At 42.7% G+C, this 17,879-nt stretch overlaps 1 protein-coding gene across 3 annotated transcripts in view; it reads left to right on the top strand.

Annotated features, from left to right (window-relative positions):
• Dock8 (dedicator of cytokinesis 8) overlaps nucleotides 1-17,879 on the top strand; it is a 254,630-nt gene that overhangs the window by 154,375 nt on the left and 82,376 nt on the right. For all 3 annotated transcript variants that reach the window (XM_045144534.1, XM_045144663.1, XM_045144586.1), the window contains 4 exons: nucleotides 121-216; nucleotides 1,220-1,454; nucleotides 3,077-3,241; nucleotides 4,756-4,925. In XM_045144534.1, coding sequence (XP_045000469.1) covers nucleotides 121-216; nucleotides 1,220-1,454; nucleotides 3,077-3,241; nucleotides 4,756-4,925 — 666 coding nt within the window. The remainder of the gene's footprint in view (nucleotides 1-120; nucleotides 217-1,219; nucleotides 1,455-3,076; nucleotides 3,242-4,755; nucleotides 4,926-17,879) is intronic.

Genomic DNA, 17,879 nt, shown 5'->3' with positions numbered 1-17,879 from the left:
TATCCAGTTTCCTGTTTGTAGGACCCTGACTCTTATAGTCAAGCTACCTCGTACTGCTTATCAGTGGTCAGAAGAAGGGATTGGATTGCTAATCTTTCTTTCTCTCTCTCTTTAACACAGAAAGTCCCTTTACAGAACCCCCCCATTAAGTGGGCTGAAGGCCATAAGGGAGTGTTTAATATTGAAGTGCAGGCTGTTTCTTCCGTTCACACCCAGGTAAGAAACGTCGAAGTCAACCATGAATCAGACCAGCGGGTTAGGAATGCAGATGGAGGAACTAGCAAACATTCCAGGGACAAGCCAGTAAAAGATCAATGCCAGTCTTTGTCTGTGGATAAGCAACATGTGACCTTTGGTTCTCTGCGGGGACTTACAAGCCTGTTCTGGCTTCATTTGCCCTTTGCAAGGAAAGCCCTTGGGAAAATGAGGCATTCTTACCTGAAGGGAGCCAAGTACCCACTGCCCTGCTTGAGACATGGAGAGGTGGCGTGCAGCGTGTCTGTCCATTATCCTGCTTCCTTCCCACTGCTACCACCTTGCTGTTTACAAACAAATCCAGCCACTGGCTGGCCTATGCATCTTCTTAGACCCCTTACCTAGCAGACGATACTTGATTCGCCAACTCTGCATACAGAATGCGTTTTAGCCTCGTTTATCTTTTCTTTGGTTAATAATTAGTGAAAGGTCTCCATTGCCTTGGTCAGATCTGACTTAGAACTTCACATCTGAAACACTGGTTAACCCAGCATTGGTGGTGCATGTCTTTTAATCCCAGCACTTGGGAGGTAGAGGTAGGAGGATCGCCATGAGTTCGAGGCCACCCTGAGACTACATAATGAATTCCAGGTCAGCCTGGGCTAGAGCAAGACCCTACCCTGGAAAACCAAAAAGAAATTTAAAAATAAAAATAAATTTAAAAAAATGAAACACTAGCCGGATATGGTAGCACATACCTTTAATCCCAGTACCCGGGAGGCAGAGGTAGGAGGATCGCTGTGAGTTCGAGGCCACCCTGAGACTACATAGTGAATTCCAGGTCTGCCTAAGCTAGGGTGAGACCCTACCTTGAAAAAACAAATCCAAAAAATAAATAAATAAAAAATGAAATGCTGGCTAAGAGGTGGCGTCATGCAGAGCTGTGTGATTATCTTTGTGCATGCCTGGGTGAACGTTGATGGGATAAGATCCCATGAGTGTCTTCTGTCTTTGGCCTTTCTAGGACAACCACCTGGAGAAGTTCTTCACCCTGTGCCACTCCCTGGAGAGCCAGGTGACCTTCCCCATCCGTGTGCTGGACCAGAAAATCAGTGAGAGTGCCCTTGAGCATGAGCTGAAACTCAGCATCATCTGCCTGAACTCCTCTCGCCTGGAACCCCTGGTGCTCTTCCTACACCTGGTGCTGGACAAGCTCTTCCAGCTGTCCGTGCAGCCCATGGTCATTGCTGGCCAGACAGGTACAGGCCTGTGGGGCTGGGAGGAGGCGTGGCAGGGCAGGGATAGGCAGTCAGATCCTGCTTAAGGAATCATGGCTTCCCACAAATCCAGGGCTGCTGTGACCTCGCTGTGCACTGATGTCATGAAGCTGAGAAAAGTCAGGGCCAGGGCTATCGTTTTCAGACTCTGTTTGAAGGGATGGAGAAGGGAATGCTAAAATAGGGTTCTGAAAAGGAAACGCTTCATTTACATGAACTTTACCAGATGATTATAGTCAGTCTAATCCCATTTATGTTGGAATATATTATTAATGGATTTATTTTGCCTCTAAGATATTTTTATTTTCTTCACAAAAAAGTGTTTCTTGACCATTATAATGGAGGCACTTGTTCTGCAAGAATTTATTTGGAGCCTGTTCTGGCTAGTACTATGGAAGGCACAGCGTGGGAAATAAAATTATGAGAAAATAAAGCATCTGACCTGGAAAAGCTTCCCAGCCTTCATAGGGAGAGTGGTTTTACAACCAGACTCTGCTGGAAAATAATGTTTATTCATTTAAGCCATGCACTGTGCAGGGTGGGAGACAGAGCTTGTGCTGAGGGGGGATGTGGGATGGCGGTCAGTGTGGTTTCATGCATAGAAGCAAGGAGAGCTGTCCAGGTGAGGATGACAGCATGAGCAAACTCACGGAGAGAGGGCAGGGCAGACAGATGACAAGGTACTGTGATGCTCACCTCAGTAGAAAGAAGTTGAGTTTGAACAGAAATGGGCCTGAAGTTGACCAAAACCAAATTATGAAGGATCTGGAACACCAGGCCCAGAGAGTACAGACAGTTTGTGTGGATCAGTTGTGGAGAATGACATGGTATGGATACGATTTTAGATTCATCTCTAGAAGAATCAGTGCTCACAACAGCTCCTCTGGATTATAGCTTGCCCTCGCATCCCTTGAGTATCTGGATTATAGCACGCTCCCACATCCCTTGGGTGTCCTCTGGGCTGTAGCACGCTCCCACATCCCTTGGGTGTCCTCTGGGTTGCAGCATGCTCCCACATCCCTTGAGTACGTTATTGAAGTGCAGATTCTGATTCAGCAGGTTTGGAGTGGAACCTGAGACTCTGCATTTTGGATAAATCCTTGGATAATGTTGATAATGTCAGCCTGAAGAACCCACTGCATAGCCCCTGTTTTCAGCACAGTTTAGAGAGGGGTCGATTATATATATATGTGTGTGTGTGTGTATGTGTATATATATATATACACATACATACATGCATATATATATATATATATATCTGTCTCCTACTGGCAGGAGGAGGGAGATAAAAGGAGGGAGGACATACATGTAAGTAGAGTGTGGTGGTAAATGCCTGTGTCCCCAGCATTTGGGAGGCAAGGGGATCTCAGCAAGTGCCACCCTGTTCTACAAGGTGAGTTTTTTGTCATCCTAAGCTACAAAGTAAGATTCCATCTCAAAAGAACACACAAAATGAGAAACTGTGGACATGTAGGAGTAGAGCCTGAATGCTAGAGCGGACTCAGACTCACCTGGCCAGTCCCTGCTCCCTGTCCAGCCCACTTGGTTAAGGTGGCCACTGGCCCAGATGCATTGTCAGCTTCCCGTGTCTCTTGGTTCCTCAGCCAACTTCTCCCAGTTTGCCTTCGAGTCTGTGGTGGCCATTGCCAACAGTCTGCACAACAGCAAGGACCTGAGCAAGGACCAGCATGGGAGGAGCTGCCTGCTGGCTTCGTACGTGCATTACGTCTTCCGCCTGCCCGAGCCACAGAGAGATGTGCTCAAGTCAGGTAACTTTCTGGATGGGGGGGGTCTGAGGGGTCTGGCAGGGCATCCCCACCTCGGCCCCTTAACACAGCACTCTAAGGTTTTGCTTGATTTTTCAGGATATAACTCTTACATGAGTGCTGACATTAATTATTCCAAAATGTTCTTCCTTCTTCTGTCTTCCCTCCCTCTCCTGCTCTAAGTCCTTGTCAAGTCAGCTTAGTTGATAATTTCTCAGTGATCATTGCTATGACAATTTATGATTCATTTGAAGATTTCCTTAGGAATAGACATAAAAAGGTTGACTAATAAATAGGATTCTAGAATGGTAATGATAAGGAAAACACCTATCCAATGATGGTAGAGCCATTGTCTAGAGTAATAGTGATCAGGAAAACATCTATCCAATGATGATAGTGCTTCTGAAAGTGTTCCGATATTCATTACAAAGAAAAAAACTTCTCACTTTCCCCAAACTAAGCTAATAATAATAATAATCCATTTAATTATTATTATTTACATAGGTAAGGACCAGCATTGCTGGTCAGCAAGATAGAAATGCTGACATTAATGGAGGTCATAACATTTCACACCCAAAAGCTGGGCGTGATGGTGCATGACTTTAATCCCAGCACTGGGGAGGCAGAGGTAGGAGGATCACCATGAGTTCAAGGCCACCCTGGGAATACATAGTGAATTCCAGGTCAGCTGTGGGCTAGAGTGAGACCCTATCTCAAAAAAAAAAAAAATTCACACCCAAATAAACTTGGCCTTCTTTAGTCTCTGCAGTCACATTTCACATAAGTCTGAAATTTCAGTGGTTTTCACTTTTTACTTTAATTAATTCATATGCGAGCAGACACAGAGAGAGTATCAGAATGCCAGGACACTGCAAATGAACTCCCAATGCATACGCCACTTTGTGCATATGGCTTCATGTGGGTACTAGAGAATTGAATCCCAGCCGCTAGACTTTGCAAGCAAGTTCCTCTAACCCCTGAGCCATCTCTCCAGCCTTTCAGCTGAGTTTTGAAAACTGAGGACAGCATCATTTTAGCAACATTTTATATGCTTGTGCTTGTAAGATGTTAACTTTCTGAACCTCAGGAAATGTTACTCCAAAACTTACAAGGTTAGCAGCATCTAAATATTGATCAAATAGAAATACCCACAGTTCTAGCTTCTCTTGAGAACTCAGGCGCTCTGGTAACCCTGGGTCTGCTTCCCCGTGGCAGTGACCGGCTAATGCTGAGCACACGCGCGCCCATGCGTATGCACGGATGGACACACACACACACACACACACACACACACACACACACACAATTCTCCTTCACAGTCCTCACCACTCTCGCTTCTCCCACCCTGTCTCCTGGCCCCTGCACATCGCCTCCCTGCCCCCTCGGGTGTTTGAGAATGAGGCCATCATTCTCAGGCCTGGTCTGGTAAGTTCCCCTCCACGACGACCCTGGCCCTCTTCAGACCCTTCTCAAGCTCTGTAAGTGACTCTGTCCTGTCTTTGCTTGGTGGGATGCAGGTGGCCCTGCTGCCGTCCCCGACCCCCGCTACCACACGTACGGCCGCACATCTGCTGCGGCTGTGAGTTCGAAGCTGCTGCAGGCCCGGGTGATGAGCAGCAGCAACCCGGACCTGGCAGGGACACACTGCGCAGCGGACGAGGAAGTTCAGAACATCATGTCTTCAAAGGTAGGGCCACAGCAAACCCCGGAGGCCACACACACATTTGCTGTGTTTTCTTTTCAGTGCACACATGACTGCACATAGTTCTGGGGTACACTCTGGTGTTTTATTACACAAATCTATTGCGTGATGGGCTGGGAAGAGTATTCAGTGATTAGAGCACTTGTCTGCAAAACCTAAGGACCCGAGTTTGATTCCCCAGGACCCATGTAAAGCCAGGTGCGCAAGGTGGCACATGTGTCTGAAGCTTGTTTACAGTGGCTAGAGGCTCTGGTGTGCCCATTATTTCTGTCTCTGTCTGCCTGTTTCTCTCATAAATAAACACACAGAGTGAGGATGAAGTCAGGATTTTTAGGATGTTTTCCACCTCATACGTACCTCATTCCTTTGTGGTAAGAATGCTGTAAAATCTCTTCTAGCTATTCTGAAATAGTCAATATAGCATTGTTAGCCATAGTCACCCTCTATATAGTAGCAAACAGAACTTATTTCTCCTATCAAAGACTTTTTTATTTTCTCTATGTGTATGTGGGGGGAGGGGGTTTAAGACATTGTCTCCTGTAGGCCAGACTAGGCTTGAACTCACTGTATACCAAAGGCTGTCCTTGAACTTCTGATCCTTGTTTCGATTGACCTGTACTCACTGTGTAGCTCAGGATGACCTTGAATTCTTGATTCTTCTTCCTCTGCCGCCCAAGTACAGGGATCACCAGTATGTGCCACCATGCAGGTGAACCAGGAATTCTTCATCTGAATGTTCCCCAGTGACCTGTGGTCTTGGGTGGCTGCCCTTTCATGTCTTCTGATTGGCAGAAATCAGAGTCTCTGGCTCATAAGCTAAAGGCACTTGCTTTGCTTGCAGGCCTGGGTTTAATTTCCCAGTGCTCATGTAAAGCCAGATACACAAAGTGGCACATGTATCAGGAGGTTGTTTGCAGCAGCAAGAGACCTTTGTATGCCTGTGCTTTCTCTCTCTCTCTTTCTGCTGGCAAATAAATGAATAAAAATATTTGAAAAATATCCCTGGGCTGGAGAGATGGCTAAATGGTTAATGCACTTGTCTGCAAAGCCAAAGGACCCAGGTTCAATTCCCTAGGACCCACGTAAGCCAGATGAACAAGATGGCACATGTGTCTGGAGTTCGTTTGCAGTGGCTGGAGGCCCTGATGTGCCCATTCTCTCTCTCTCTTTATAAATAAATAAATAAACAAGACACTTAAAAAAATTCTCTAGATTCAGACATTGTTTTCCTTTGTTATTCTGCCCATATGAGACCCTGTGGTACCAGGAAAGAAATCTACAGAGCAGGTTGGAGTCTGGACACTGACACCACCTGGCAGGTGATTCTAGACAGTCCCTTGCCTCTCTTTGTTGAAGTTGTGATCCCTGGATGGACTGAAGAATCATTTATGAATCTTTTAAAAGCACTGGCTACAAGATAGGTATGGTGATGGACACCTGTAATCCCAGCAATCTGGAGGCCGAGACAGGAGGCTCAGGAGTTGGGGAACAGCCTGGAATATATAGCAACATCCTGTCTCAGAAAAAGCAGTCAGTTCATCAATCAAGCATTAGATCCCTTCAAGTGATTCTGATGACCTACAAGGTGAACTGCATGAAATTGTTGATATTCTACACTTTTTGGGGGGGGGGGGGAGCTGATTTATTTTATTTTATTTTTTTAATTTTTATTAACATTTTCCATAATTATAAAATATATCCCATGGTAATTCCCTCCCTCCCCACCCCCACACTTTCCCGTTTGAAATTCCATTCTCAATCATATTACCTCCCCATTACAATCATTGTAATTACATATATACAATATCAACCTATTAAGTATCCTCCTCCCTTCCTTTCTCCACCCTTTATGTCTCCTTTTCAACTTACTGGCCTCTGCTACTAAGTATTTTCATTCTCACGCAGAAGCCCAGTCATCTGTAGCTAGGATCCCCATATGAGAGAGAACATGTGGCGCTTGGCTTTCTGGGCCTGGGTTACCTGACTTAGTATAATACTTTCCAGGTCCATCCATTTTTCTGCAAATTTCATAACTTCATTTTTCTTTACCGCTGAGTAGAACTCCATTGTATAAATGTACCACATCTTCATTATCCACTCATCTGTTGAGGGACATCTAGGCTGGTTCCATTCCGACATCTAGGCTGGTTCCATTTCCCAGCTATTATAAATTGAGCAGCAATAAACATGGTTGAGCATGTACTTCTAAGGAAATGAGATGAGTCCTTTGGATATATGCCTAGGAGTGCTATAGCTGGGTCATATGGTAGATCAATCTCTAGCTGCTTTAGGAACCTCCACACTGTTTTCCACAATGGCTGGACCAGATTGCATTCCCACCAGCAGTGCAGAAGGGTTCCTTTTTTTCCACATCCCCGCCAACATTTATGATCATTTGTTTTCATGATGGTGGCCAATCTGACCGGAGTGAGATGGAATCTCAATGTAGTTTTAATCTGCATTTCCCTGATGACTAGTGACGTAGAACATTTTTTTAGGTGCTTATATGCCATTCGTATTTCTTCCTTTGAGAACTCTCTATTTAGCTCCTTAGCCCATTTTTTGATTGGCCTGTTTGATTCCTTATTAGTTAACTTTTTGAGTTCTTTGTATATCCTAGATATTAATCCTTTATCAGATATATAGCTGGCGAAGATTTTTTCCCATTCTGTAGGTTGCCTCTTTGCTTTTTTCACTGTGTCCTTTGCGGTGCAAAATCTTTGTAATTTCATTAGGTCCCAGTGGTTAATCTGTGGTTTTATTGCCTGAGCAATTGGGGTTGTATTCAGAAAGTCTTTGCCAAGACCAATATGTTGAAGGGTTTCCCCTACTTTTTCCTCTAGCAGTTTCAAAGTTTCCGGTCTGATGTTAAGGTCTTTAATCCATTTGGACTTAATTCTTGTGCATGGCGAGAGAGAAGAATCTATTTTCATCCTTCTGCAGATATTTATCCAGTTTTCAAAACACCATTGGCTGAAGAGGCTGTCTCTTCTCCAATGAGTATTTTTGGCATTTTTATCGAATATCAGGTGGCTATAGCCACTTGGGCTTACATCTGGGTCCTCTATTCTGTTCCACTGATCTACATGTCTGTTTTTGTGCCAGTACCATGCTGTTTTTGTTACTATGGCTCTGTAGTATAGGGTAAAATCAGGTATGGTGATACCACCAGCCTCTTTTTTGTTGCTCAGTATTATTTTAGATATTCGAGGTTTTTTGTGATTCCAAATGAATTTTTGGATTGTTTTTTCTATTTCCATGAAGAAAGCCTTTGGAATTTTGATAGGGATTGCATTAAATGTGTAGATTGCTTTTGGTAAGATTGCCATTTTCACGATATTGATTCTTCCAAGCCAGGAACAAGGGATGTTTCTCCACTTTCTAGTGTCTTCTGCAATTTCTCGCTTGAGTGTTTTAAAGTTCTCATTGTATAGATTCTTTACTTCCTTGGTTAGGTTTATTCCAAGGTATTTTATTTTTTTTGATGCAATTGTGAATGGGAGTGATTCTCTGATTTCATCCTCTGTGTGTTTGTTGTTAGCATATACGAAGGCTACTGATTTCTGTGTATTTATTTTGTATCCTGCTACATTGCTGTAGGTTTTGATCAGCTCTAACAGCTTGCTAGTAGAGTCTTTAGGGTCCTTTATGTATAGAATCATGTCATCTGCAAATAATGATAACTTGATTTCTTCCTTTCCAATTTGTATCCCTTTTATGTGTGTCTCTTGCCTTATTGCTATGGCTAAGACTTCCAAAACTATATTAAATAGAAGTGGAGACAGTGGACACCCTTGTCTTGTTCCTGATTTTAGTGGAAAAGCTTCCAGTTTTTCCCCATTTAGTAATATGTTGGCTGTAGGCTTGTCATAAATAGCCTTTATTATATTGAGATATGTTCCTTCTATTCCCAGTCTCTGTAGGACTTTTATCATGAAGGGATGTTGGATTTTGTCAAATGCTTTCTCTGCATCTAATGAGATGATCATGTGATTTTTGTCCTTCAATCCATTTATGTAATGTATTACATTTATAGATTTGCGTATGTTGAACCATCCCTGCATCTCTGGGATAAAGCCTACTTGGTCCGGGTGAATGATCTTTTTGATATACTCTTGTATTCTGTTTGCCAATATTTTGTTGAGAATTTTTGCATCTATGTTCATGAGGGAGATTGGTCTGTAATTTTCTTTTTTTGTTCTATCTTTGCCTGGTTTTGGTATCAGGGTGATGCTGGCCTCATAGAAGGAGTTTGGTAGAATTCCTTCTTTTTCTATTTCCTGGAAAAGCTTGAGAAGCAATGGTGTTAGCTCTTCCTTAAAAGTCTGGTAAAATTCAGCAGTGAATCCATCCGGGCCTGGGCTTTTTTTAGATGGGAGATTATTGATAACTGCTCGGATCTCCATGTTTGTTATAGGTCTATTTAAGTGATTAATCTCATTTTGATTTAATTTAGGTAGGTCATATAGATCAAAGAAATCATCCATTTCCTTCAGATTTTCATACTTTGTGGAGTATATGCTTTTATAGTATGTCCCTATAATTTTTTGAATTTCTCTGGAATCTGTTGTGATGTTACCTTGTTCATCTCTGATTTTATTAATTTGTGTCTCTTCTCTCTTTCTTTTGGTCAGATTTGCTAAGGGTTTATCAATCTTGTTTATCCTTTCAAAGAACCAACTCTTTGTTTCATTAATTCTTTGGATTGTTCTTTTTGTTTCTATTTCATTAATTTCTGCCCTAATCTTTATTATTTCTTCCCGTCTACTACTTTTTGGTTTGCCTTATTCTTCTTTTTCCAAGGCTTTAAGGCGAAGCATTAGGTCGTTTACTTGCGACCTTTCTAATTTCTTAATATAGGCACTTAAGGCTATAAATTTACCTCTTAGAACTGCCTTCATTGGGTTCCAGAGATTTTGGTATGTTGTGTTCTCATTATCATTTGACTCTATAAATTTTTTGATTTCCTTTTTGATTTCTTCATTGACCCACTCATCATTTAGTAGTGTATTGTTTAGTTTCCATGATTTTGTGTATGCTCTATAGCCTTTCTTGCTACTGATTTGTAGTTTAATTCCATTGTGGTCAGATAGAATGCAAGGAATTATTTCAATTTTCCTGAATTTGTTAAGATTTGCTTTGTGTCCTAATATATGGTCTATTTTAGAGAATGTTCCATGTGCTGCTGAAAAGAATGTATATTCTGCAGCCTTTGGATGAAATGTCCTGTATATATCTGTTAGGTCCATTCCTTCTATGACCTCATTTAGTCCAGATGCCTCTCTGTTTATTCTTTCCCTGGATGACCTGTCAATTGATGAGAGTGGGGTGTTAAAGTCACCCACCACCACTGTGTTTGGTGTTATCTGTGACCTTAGTTCTAATAGTGTTTGTTTGACGAATTTGGGAGCCCCCATGTTAGGTGCATATATGTTTAGGATTGTAATGTCCTCCTGTTGGAGTGTGCCCTTAATCAATATAAAGTGACCTTCCTTATCTTTCTTGACTAACGTCGGACTAAAGTCTACCCTGTCTGATATTAGGATAGCAACCCCTGCTTGTTTTCTAGGCCCATTTGCTTGAAACACCATCTTCCAACCTTTCACCCTAAGATAATGTCTATCCTTTGTAGAAAGGTGAGTTTCTTGGAGACAACAAATTGTAGGATCCTGCTTTTTAACCCAGTCTGCAAATCTATGTCTTTTCGTTGGGGCATTGAGACCGTTGATATTAAGAGATATTATTGAAAGGTGTGTATTTATGTTTGCCATTTGTGTGTGTGTGTGTGTGTGTTACTTGTTCTACCTGTGCTCTCTTCTGTTAACTGGTATTTGAGTATAGCTTGTTTTTTCTAGGTTCCTTATATGTGTGCTTTTCCTTTTGTTCAGCATGGAGGATTCTATCAAGTATTTTCTGTAGAGCTGGTTTTATCTTCAAATACTCCTTTAACCTGCTTTTGTCATGGAATGTCTTTATTTCTCCATCTATTTGAATGGATAACTTTGCAGGATAAAGTAACCTTGGTTGACAGTTGTTATCTTTCAGAACTTGGAATATATCACTCCAAGCCCTTCTGGCTTTAAAAGTTTGTGTTGAATAATCTGCTGCAATCCTGATGGGCTTGCTTTTGTAGGTAACTTGATTTTTCTCTCTAACTGCTTTCAATATTTTTTCTTTGGTTTGTGTGTTTGGAAGTTTGAGTATAATGTGGCGAGGAGAGGTTCTTTCTGGGTTTTGTCTGGCTGGGGTTGTAAAGGCTTCCTGTATCTGTATTGGCACCTCTTTCCCAATTTGGGGGAAATTTTCCTCTATGATTTTGTTGAAGATGCCTACTATGCCTCTGGAGTGGAGTTCTTCTCCTTCTACTATGCCCTGAATTCTTATATTGGATCTTTTCATAGTGTCCCGAATATCTTGAAATTCCCACTCATACTTTTCTATAAGTTTGTCTTTCTCTTTGTTGGACTGCATTAGGTCTGCCACCTGATCTTCTAGCTTAGATATTCTGTCCTCTCCCTCATCCATCCTACTGGTGAGATTTTCTACAGAGTTTTTTATTTCATTAACTGTGTTCTTCATTGCTAGTAATTATGACTGGTTTTTCTTTATTATTTCTATTTACCTATTTATGTCTTGTATTGCCTTCTTTATTTCATTAAATTGGTGTCCTGCCTCTTCTTTGATTCCTTTGATTTCCTCTTTGATTTCCTCTTTGATTTCTTCTTTGATTGTTTTCATGTGTTCTTTGACCTCTTTGAACATATTTATAATTATTCTTTTGAACTCTTTCTCAGGCATTTCCTCTAACTCTTTCTCACTGGAGGACATTTCTGATGCATTAATACTTTTAGGTGGATTTATATCGTCTTGCTTTTTAGTGTTTCTTGTGTTATAATGTATATATTTTTGCATCTTGGATTAAGTTAATGCTTGGATTTTCTAGCTAGCTGTGTATTCTTAGCTGTATCAATTGATTTGATGTAATATATTTTCATGGTAGGACCTTAAGGTATTAGGTGTGGCTCTTAAGACTCTCAGAGTATCTACAAAGATGTTCTTAGGGGTTGAGTTTCCCTGCTATAGGAGTATTCAAGCAGGCTGAGTGGAATAAAATACTGGTAGATTCTAAAATTTAACTAAACACTGTACACATTCAATCAAAAACAGCCCCGAGTATGTATGCAAGAGTAGTTATTATATTGACCAGATCCTCTATCAACAAAGAGGTTTAGATTTCTGGTCTTTTGAGGTATCCAAGTCAGCTTGTGACCAAGTGAGACCCTTCCCTGGTGCAATCCCAGTTACCTTGGGTGATTTTGGTCTCAGTCAAGTTGCTGCCTGGGTCGTCGGGCTGCTGTTCTGATTTCTGGAGCTGGGCACTTGCTTTTCCTACGGGGCAAACTGAGCCGCTGCTGCTGCCTCTGCTGCTGTTGTAGCTGCCACCACCGGAGCCACCACCGCTGCTGAAGCTGCCGCTGCTGTGTCCACCGCCGCTGCTCACCGTGAAGCCGCTGCTGCGGGATCTGCCGCCGCTGCCGCTCCTGGGTCCGCTGCTGCTGGGGCCGCTGGTACCGGTGCTGGAGCCGCTGAAGTTGCTGCCGAACTCTGCTCCTGCTTGGGTCCCGCTGTCAGCCCAAGTTGGCGTGGCCGGTCCCGGGCCGCTGCTGTGTTCGCTGGAGCTGGGTTCAGGCGGTGGGGGAGGGGAGGGAGCCGCGGCTGCTCTGGTTGTATCGCTGTTCCACGTGTGCTTCTACCTCGCGGTCTGCTCCTCCCTCCGTTGCTCGCTGCTGCTCTCCCCTCACGTTTCCCGAGTTGCGGAGAGCGCGGTGTGAGGGGAAAATCCCGCACCTGGCTTGTCCTGCGGCCCGAGCCGAGAGTCCGGCGGCTTTCTGCCGCTCCGTGGCTGCGGCGGTTGGCCGAGCCGCCCCAGAGCCGCTGTTCCCGCCTGTGCAGGCTCTGGATGCTCTATAACTCTTCTACTTCTCCGCTGCCGCCTCAATTTCCTATACACCTCACTTTTTAGTAAAAGTGTGTATTTTGCTGAGTTTTTTTGGTCTTTTTCCCCCCTAAGCTGCTTTGGCGTGGTACCTACGCCACCATCTTAACCGGAAGTCCTGATATTCTACACTTTTGACTTAGAGAAACCAACCCAGAGTTGTGCTAAAATTTTCAAGAGCTAATTAGTAGATTTTCAGGAGTGTTTAAGTAAATTGTGAAACATACATTATTAAACTTTGAGTTAGCCAGGCGTGGTGGTGCACGTCCTTAATTGCAGTACTCTGGAGGCAGAGATAGGACTGTCATGAGTTTGAGGCCACCCTGAGACTACATAATGAATTCCAGGTTGGCCTGGCCTAAAGTGATACCCTACCTCAAAAAAACAATTTAAGTTTTATAATCATTCTTTAGTTATATACAAAGCAAAGATAATCCAGACAGTGTGAAATTCTGGATTGTGTCCTAGAGCATAAATGGGCCTACACAGAAAATCACTGATGTCCAAAGTCTGTGTTTAGTAGATAGTAATGTGGCAATGTTAATGTCTTAGTTTTCCTTTTTAATGTGATTGTTGTGCTGGCATATGCTCGTTCACATGCTTGTGGATGTGTGTGTCCACATTGGAGGCTAGAGGACAACTTTGGGTGTCATCCTCAGGCATACCATCAGTCTCCTTCGAGATAGTGTCTCTCGTTGGCCTGGAGGTTACCACTTGGGCTAAACTGACTGGCCAGTGAGCCCCAACGATCCTGCAGCACTGGCAATGCCACCCCTGGCGTCTTTATGTGCTAGTGGGTATTGAACTCTGAGTTCTTGGAAGCACTTTACTAATTGAACACAATATCCTCAGCCCAGTGTCTTAGTGGTTTTTTTTTTAATTTTTATTTATTTATTTTTATTGACAACTTACATAATTGTAAACAATATCCCATGGTAATTCCCTCCCTCCCTCTACTTTCCCCTTTGAAACTCCACTCTCCATCATATCCTCTCCCCCTCTCAATAAGTCTCTCTTTTATTTTGATGTCATCATCTTTTCCTTCTAATATAATGGTCTTGTGTAGGCAGTGTCAGGCACTGTGAGGTCATGGATATCCAGGCCATTTTGTGTCTGGAGGAGCGCATTGTAAGGGGTCCTACCCTTCCTTTGGCTCTTACATTCTTTCTGCTACCTCTTCTGCAATGGACCCTGAGCTTTGGAAGGTGTGATAGAGATATTTCAGTGCTGAACATTCCTCTGTCACTTCTTCTCAGCACCATGGTGCCTTCTGAGTCATCCCAAGGTCATTGCCAATTGAAGAGTGAAGGTTCTCTATCAAAAGTGAGAGTAGCATTAATATATGGGTATGAACATTAAGAGAAATGCTTACTGGGCAGTTTGGTGAGCATAGTATATACTTGTAGCCAAACAGTGGCAGAGGTTACACCCCTAGAGCTCATACCCCTGTTGTAGGTTTTCAGTATCAGGGATGTATTCCTGCCCATGGAGTGGGCCTCCAGTTAAATTAGGGAGCAGTTGGTTCCCCCTATAACAGACATGCCACTATTGCACCCATTGGCTCATTTGGACTGGCCTGGCAGGTTTAAGGCTTGCAGTATCTACTGTTGGGTATCTTCACTGGTGATTTCTGTCTCTCCTATTGAACTGTGTGCAGCATAGCTCTTTCCAGCTTTCTGTCAGCTAGTCTACATGGAAGAGGTTTTCAGCTCAGCACCAGCAGGATTTCTCAGTGACCTTGCAGCCCAAGTATGTGGAATCTTCAGAAATAGGGTCTTAGTATCTATTCCTGGTGGGAAACCAAGGGCCTCTGCAAATGGCCTGTAATGTTTTGGCGGCATCAGGGACCTCCCTGGCCAACAACTCACTGGAAGGTATCCCATCCCTGGCACTGAAAATTTTCTAGTAACTATCTATGGCTTGTGAGCGTTCCATTGTCCAAAAAGTAGGTTTCCATATGACTTATTTATATCCTCTTAGATTTTGATTAGCCCTCCCTCCACCTTTCCTTTACTCAATCTCTTCCCCTGACCTCACTTAGTGTCTTAGTTTTTTTCAATGTGTCACCCTACATATGACATTGACATAAGGGAGGCAGGGTAAAGGGCACAGGGCCACTTTCTGCAGTACCTTTGCAGCTTGTCTATAAACCTAAGTACAATAGGGTTAGAAGTCATGGGTCTAAAACTAAAGGTCCTACTCTGAGAAGGCAGTACTCACACCTCATTCTTTTGGAGGCATTCTACACTTTTTCATTACCTGTGCTCTCAAGGTTCTCTGTGTCTATTGTATCAATCATAATTTCTCCTGTATATCTCTTCCCAACCACATTTCCATGATCTTGCATAATAGACAAATCATTCATGATATATATAATTGTAGCACAGAACTTGACAAACCCTCTCCATAAGCCCCCTAGCCTCTGAGAGAGCTGGTTTTAAGTATTTACTAGCCACCATGCTTTTGGTCTCTGTAAGAAATACTGTTTTCTGATTGGCCAGGGAAGAAGTGATCTGTGACTATTACTGACAGCCTTGATATTAATGGTTTCTTGTAATAAAAATGAAATTATAAATTTCTATGGATACTGAGCTAACATTTTTCCTTTTTTTGTTGTTGTTGTTGTTATTGTTTATTTTGTTTTGTTCAAGGTAGGGTTTCACTGTAGCTCAGGATGACCTGGAAATAACTATGTAGTCTCAGGGTGGCCTTGAACTCATGGCAATCCTCTTACCTCTGTCACCCAAGTGCTGGGATTAAAGGTATGCGCCACCACACCCAGAAGTTTTCTATTTTTAGTAAAGGAAGAATATTTTGTCCAAATATAAAGCCCTTTCTGAAGGGGTTTTAACAGTTTGTTAGGAGCGAGTGTAGTACCACATTAAGCTGCAGAGGGGCACTGTTCCCACACTTTTTTCCTGCTCTCCCTGTAAATTCACAGACTTGGGATTTTTAAAAGGACTACCTAATAACCTGATTCTCTTTTCTGTTGTTGTTATTGTTGTTATTGTTTTCAATTTAAAAAATATTTCCATTTACTTAATTTGCACGTGTGTGTGTGTTTAAGGACACACCAGGGCCTATTGTTGCTACAAGGAAACTCCAAACACATATGTGCCACTTTGTACATTGAACTTTAAGTGGGTACTGGGGAATCCAACCCAGGCGGGCAGGTTTTGCAAGCAAGCACCTTTAAACCAGTTTCTTACCAGCCCTTGTTTTCAGTTTTGTTCTGAGACAGAGTCTCACTCTATAGCCCAGACTACCCTGGAACTTCCAGTAATCCTCTGTCACTGCCTCCAGAGCTAACTTTGTGAGCCACCATACTTGGCTAGGTATCTGATTTAATTGGGGGGGTTATCATATATTTTATTAGAAATTTGGGCTGGAAGGATGGCTTAGTGGTTAAGGCACTTGCCTGTAAAGCCAAAGGACCCAGGTTCAATTCCCCAAGACCCATGTTAGCCAGATGCACAAGGGGGCGCATGCGTCTGGAATTCATCTGCAATGGCAGGAGGCCCTGGCGCACCCATTCTCTCTCTCTCCCTCTCTGTCTCACTCTCACTCTCCCCCTCTTTCTCTGTCAAATAAATAAATAAAAATATCTTAAAAAGAAATTTATGTTGAATTTGTCAAATGTTTTATAGCACTTACAGAGATGATCATATGATCTTTCTAATTAGAATTATTAATTATTATGGGGGGGTTGTTTTCTTTTAATTGTTGTGTGTTCACTATATACTATGCTGGGTTTGACAAAGGCAGTAACTCAAGTAATCATGCACTTTGACCATACTAACTAACTGTACTGAACTTTCTCTTCGCTCCCCGATGCCTCTCCCTACACTCATCTTCTTCCCTCCCTGTCTCCCTTCTGCCTCCATGTCGTATAAATACATACATGTGTATGGCTGGATGTATGTATACGTAAGCAGGATCTGCAAATAGAGAACATGGATATTTGTCTCTCTCAGTCTAACTTTTTCAGCTTAATATAATGATCTCCGCTTGCATATGCTTTCCAGAAAACAACTTAATTTTAGTTATCTTTATAGCTGAATAAAACTTAATTGTTTTATAGGGAGGCAGGTCAGTTGGTTAAGACCTTGCCTGGAAAGTATAAGTTTGATCCCACAACCCATGCAAAACGCCGGGTGTGGTGGCATGCTATTGTGAACAGTGCTGTGGTAAATATGAGCATGCAAGTGTCAATGTAGTGTGTTGACGTAGTCTCTCAGGTATGTGTACCCGTGCCTAGTATAACAGGGTCATACGGTAACCCTGTAACATGTTTGAGATGCCTCCTTACCAATTTCCACAGTAGCGGGGCCAGTTCACATTCTTATTTCTACTGTTGTTTTCCTTTTTTAAAAAATTTATTTAGGGCTGGAGAGATGGCTTAGCGATTAAGCGCTTGCCTGTGAAGCCTAAGTACCCCAGTTCGAGGCTCAGTTCCCCAGGTCCCACGTTAGCCAGATGCACAAGGGGGCGCACGCGTCTGGAGTTCGTTTGCAGAGGCTGGAAGCCCTGGCGCGCCCATTCTCTCTCTTTCCCTCTATCTGTCTTTCTCTCTGTGTCCGTTGCTCTCAAATAAATAAATAAAATTTTTTTAAAAAAATTTAAGAAAAATTATTTAAAAAATATTTTAAAATGGCCAGGCATGGTGGCACACACCTATAATCCTAGCACTCGGGGGAGGGGCGTGGCAGAGGTAGGAGGATCACCCTAAGACTACATAGTAAATTCCAGGTCATATAATAAATAAATATAGTATTTATTTATTTGAGAGAGAGAAAAAGAATGGGTGTGCCAGGGCCTCCAGCAGCTGCAGATGAAGTCCATTCATGTGCCACCTTGTGTATCTGGCTTACATGGGTACTGGAGAATTGAACCTGGGTCATTTGGCTTTGTAGGCAAATACCTTAACTGCTGAGCACTGTTGT

Source organism: Jaculus jaculus, chromosome 1 (assembly GCF_020740685.1).
Source record: "Jaculus jaculus isolate mJacJac1 chromosome 1, mJacJac1.mat.Y.cur, whole genome shotgun sequence".
In the NCBI taxonomy this organism is placed as follows: Eukaryota; Metazoa; Chordata; class Mammalia; order Rodentia; family Dipodidae; genus Jaculus; species Jaculus jaculus.
The sequence above is the reverse complement of the archived record's forward strand: the minus strand, read 5'-3'. Positions and strand labels throughout refer to the sequence as shown.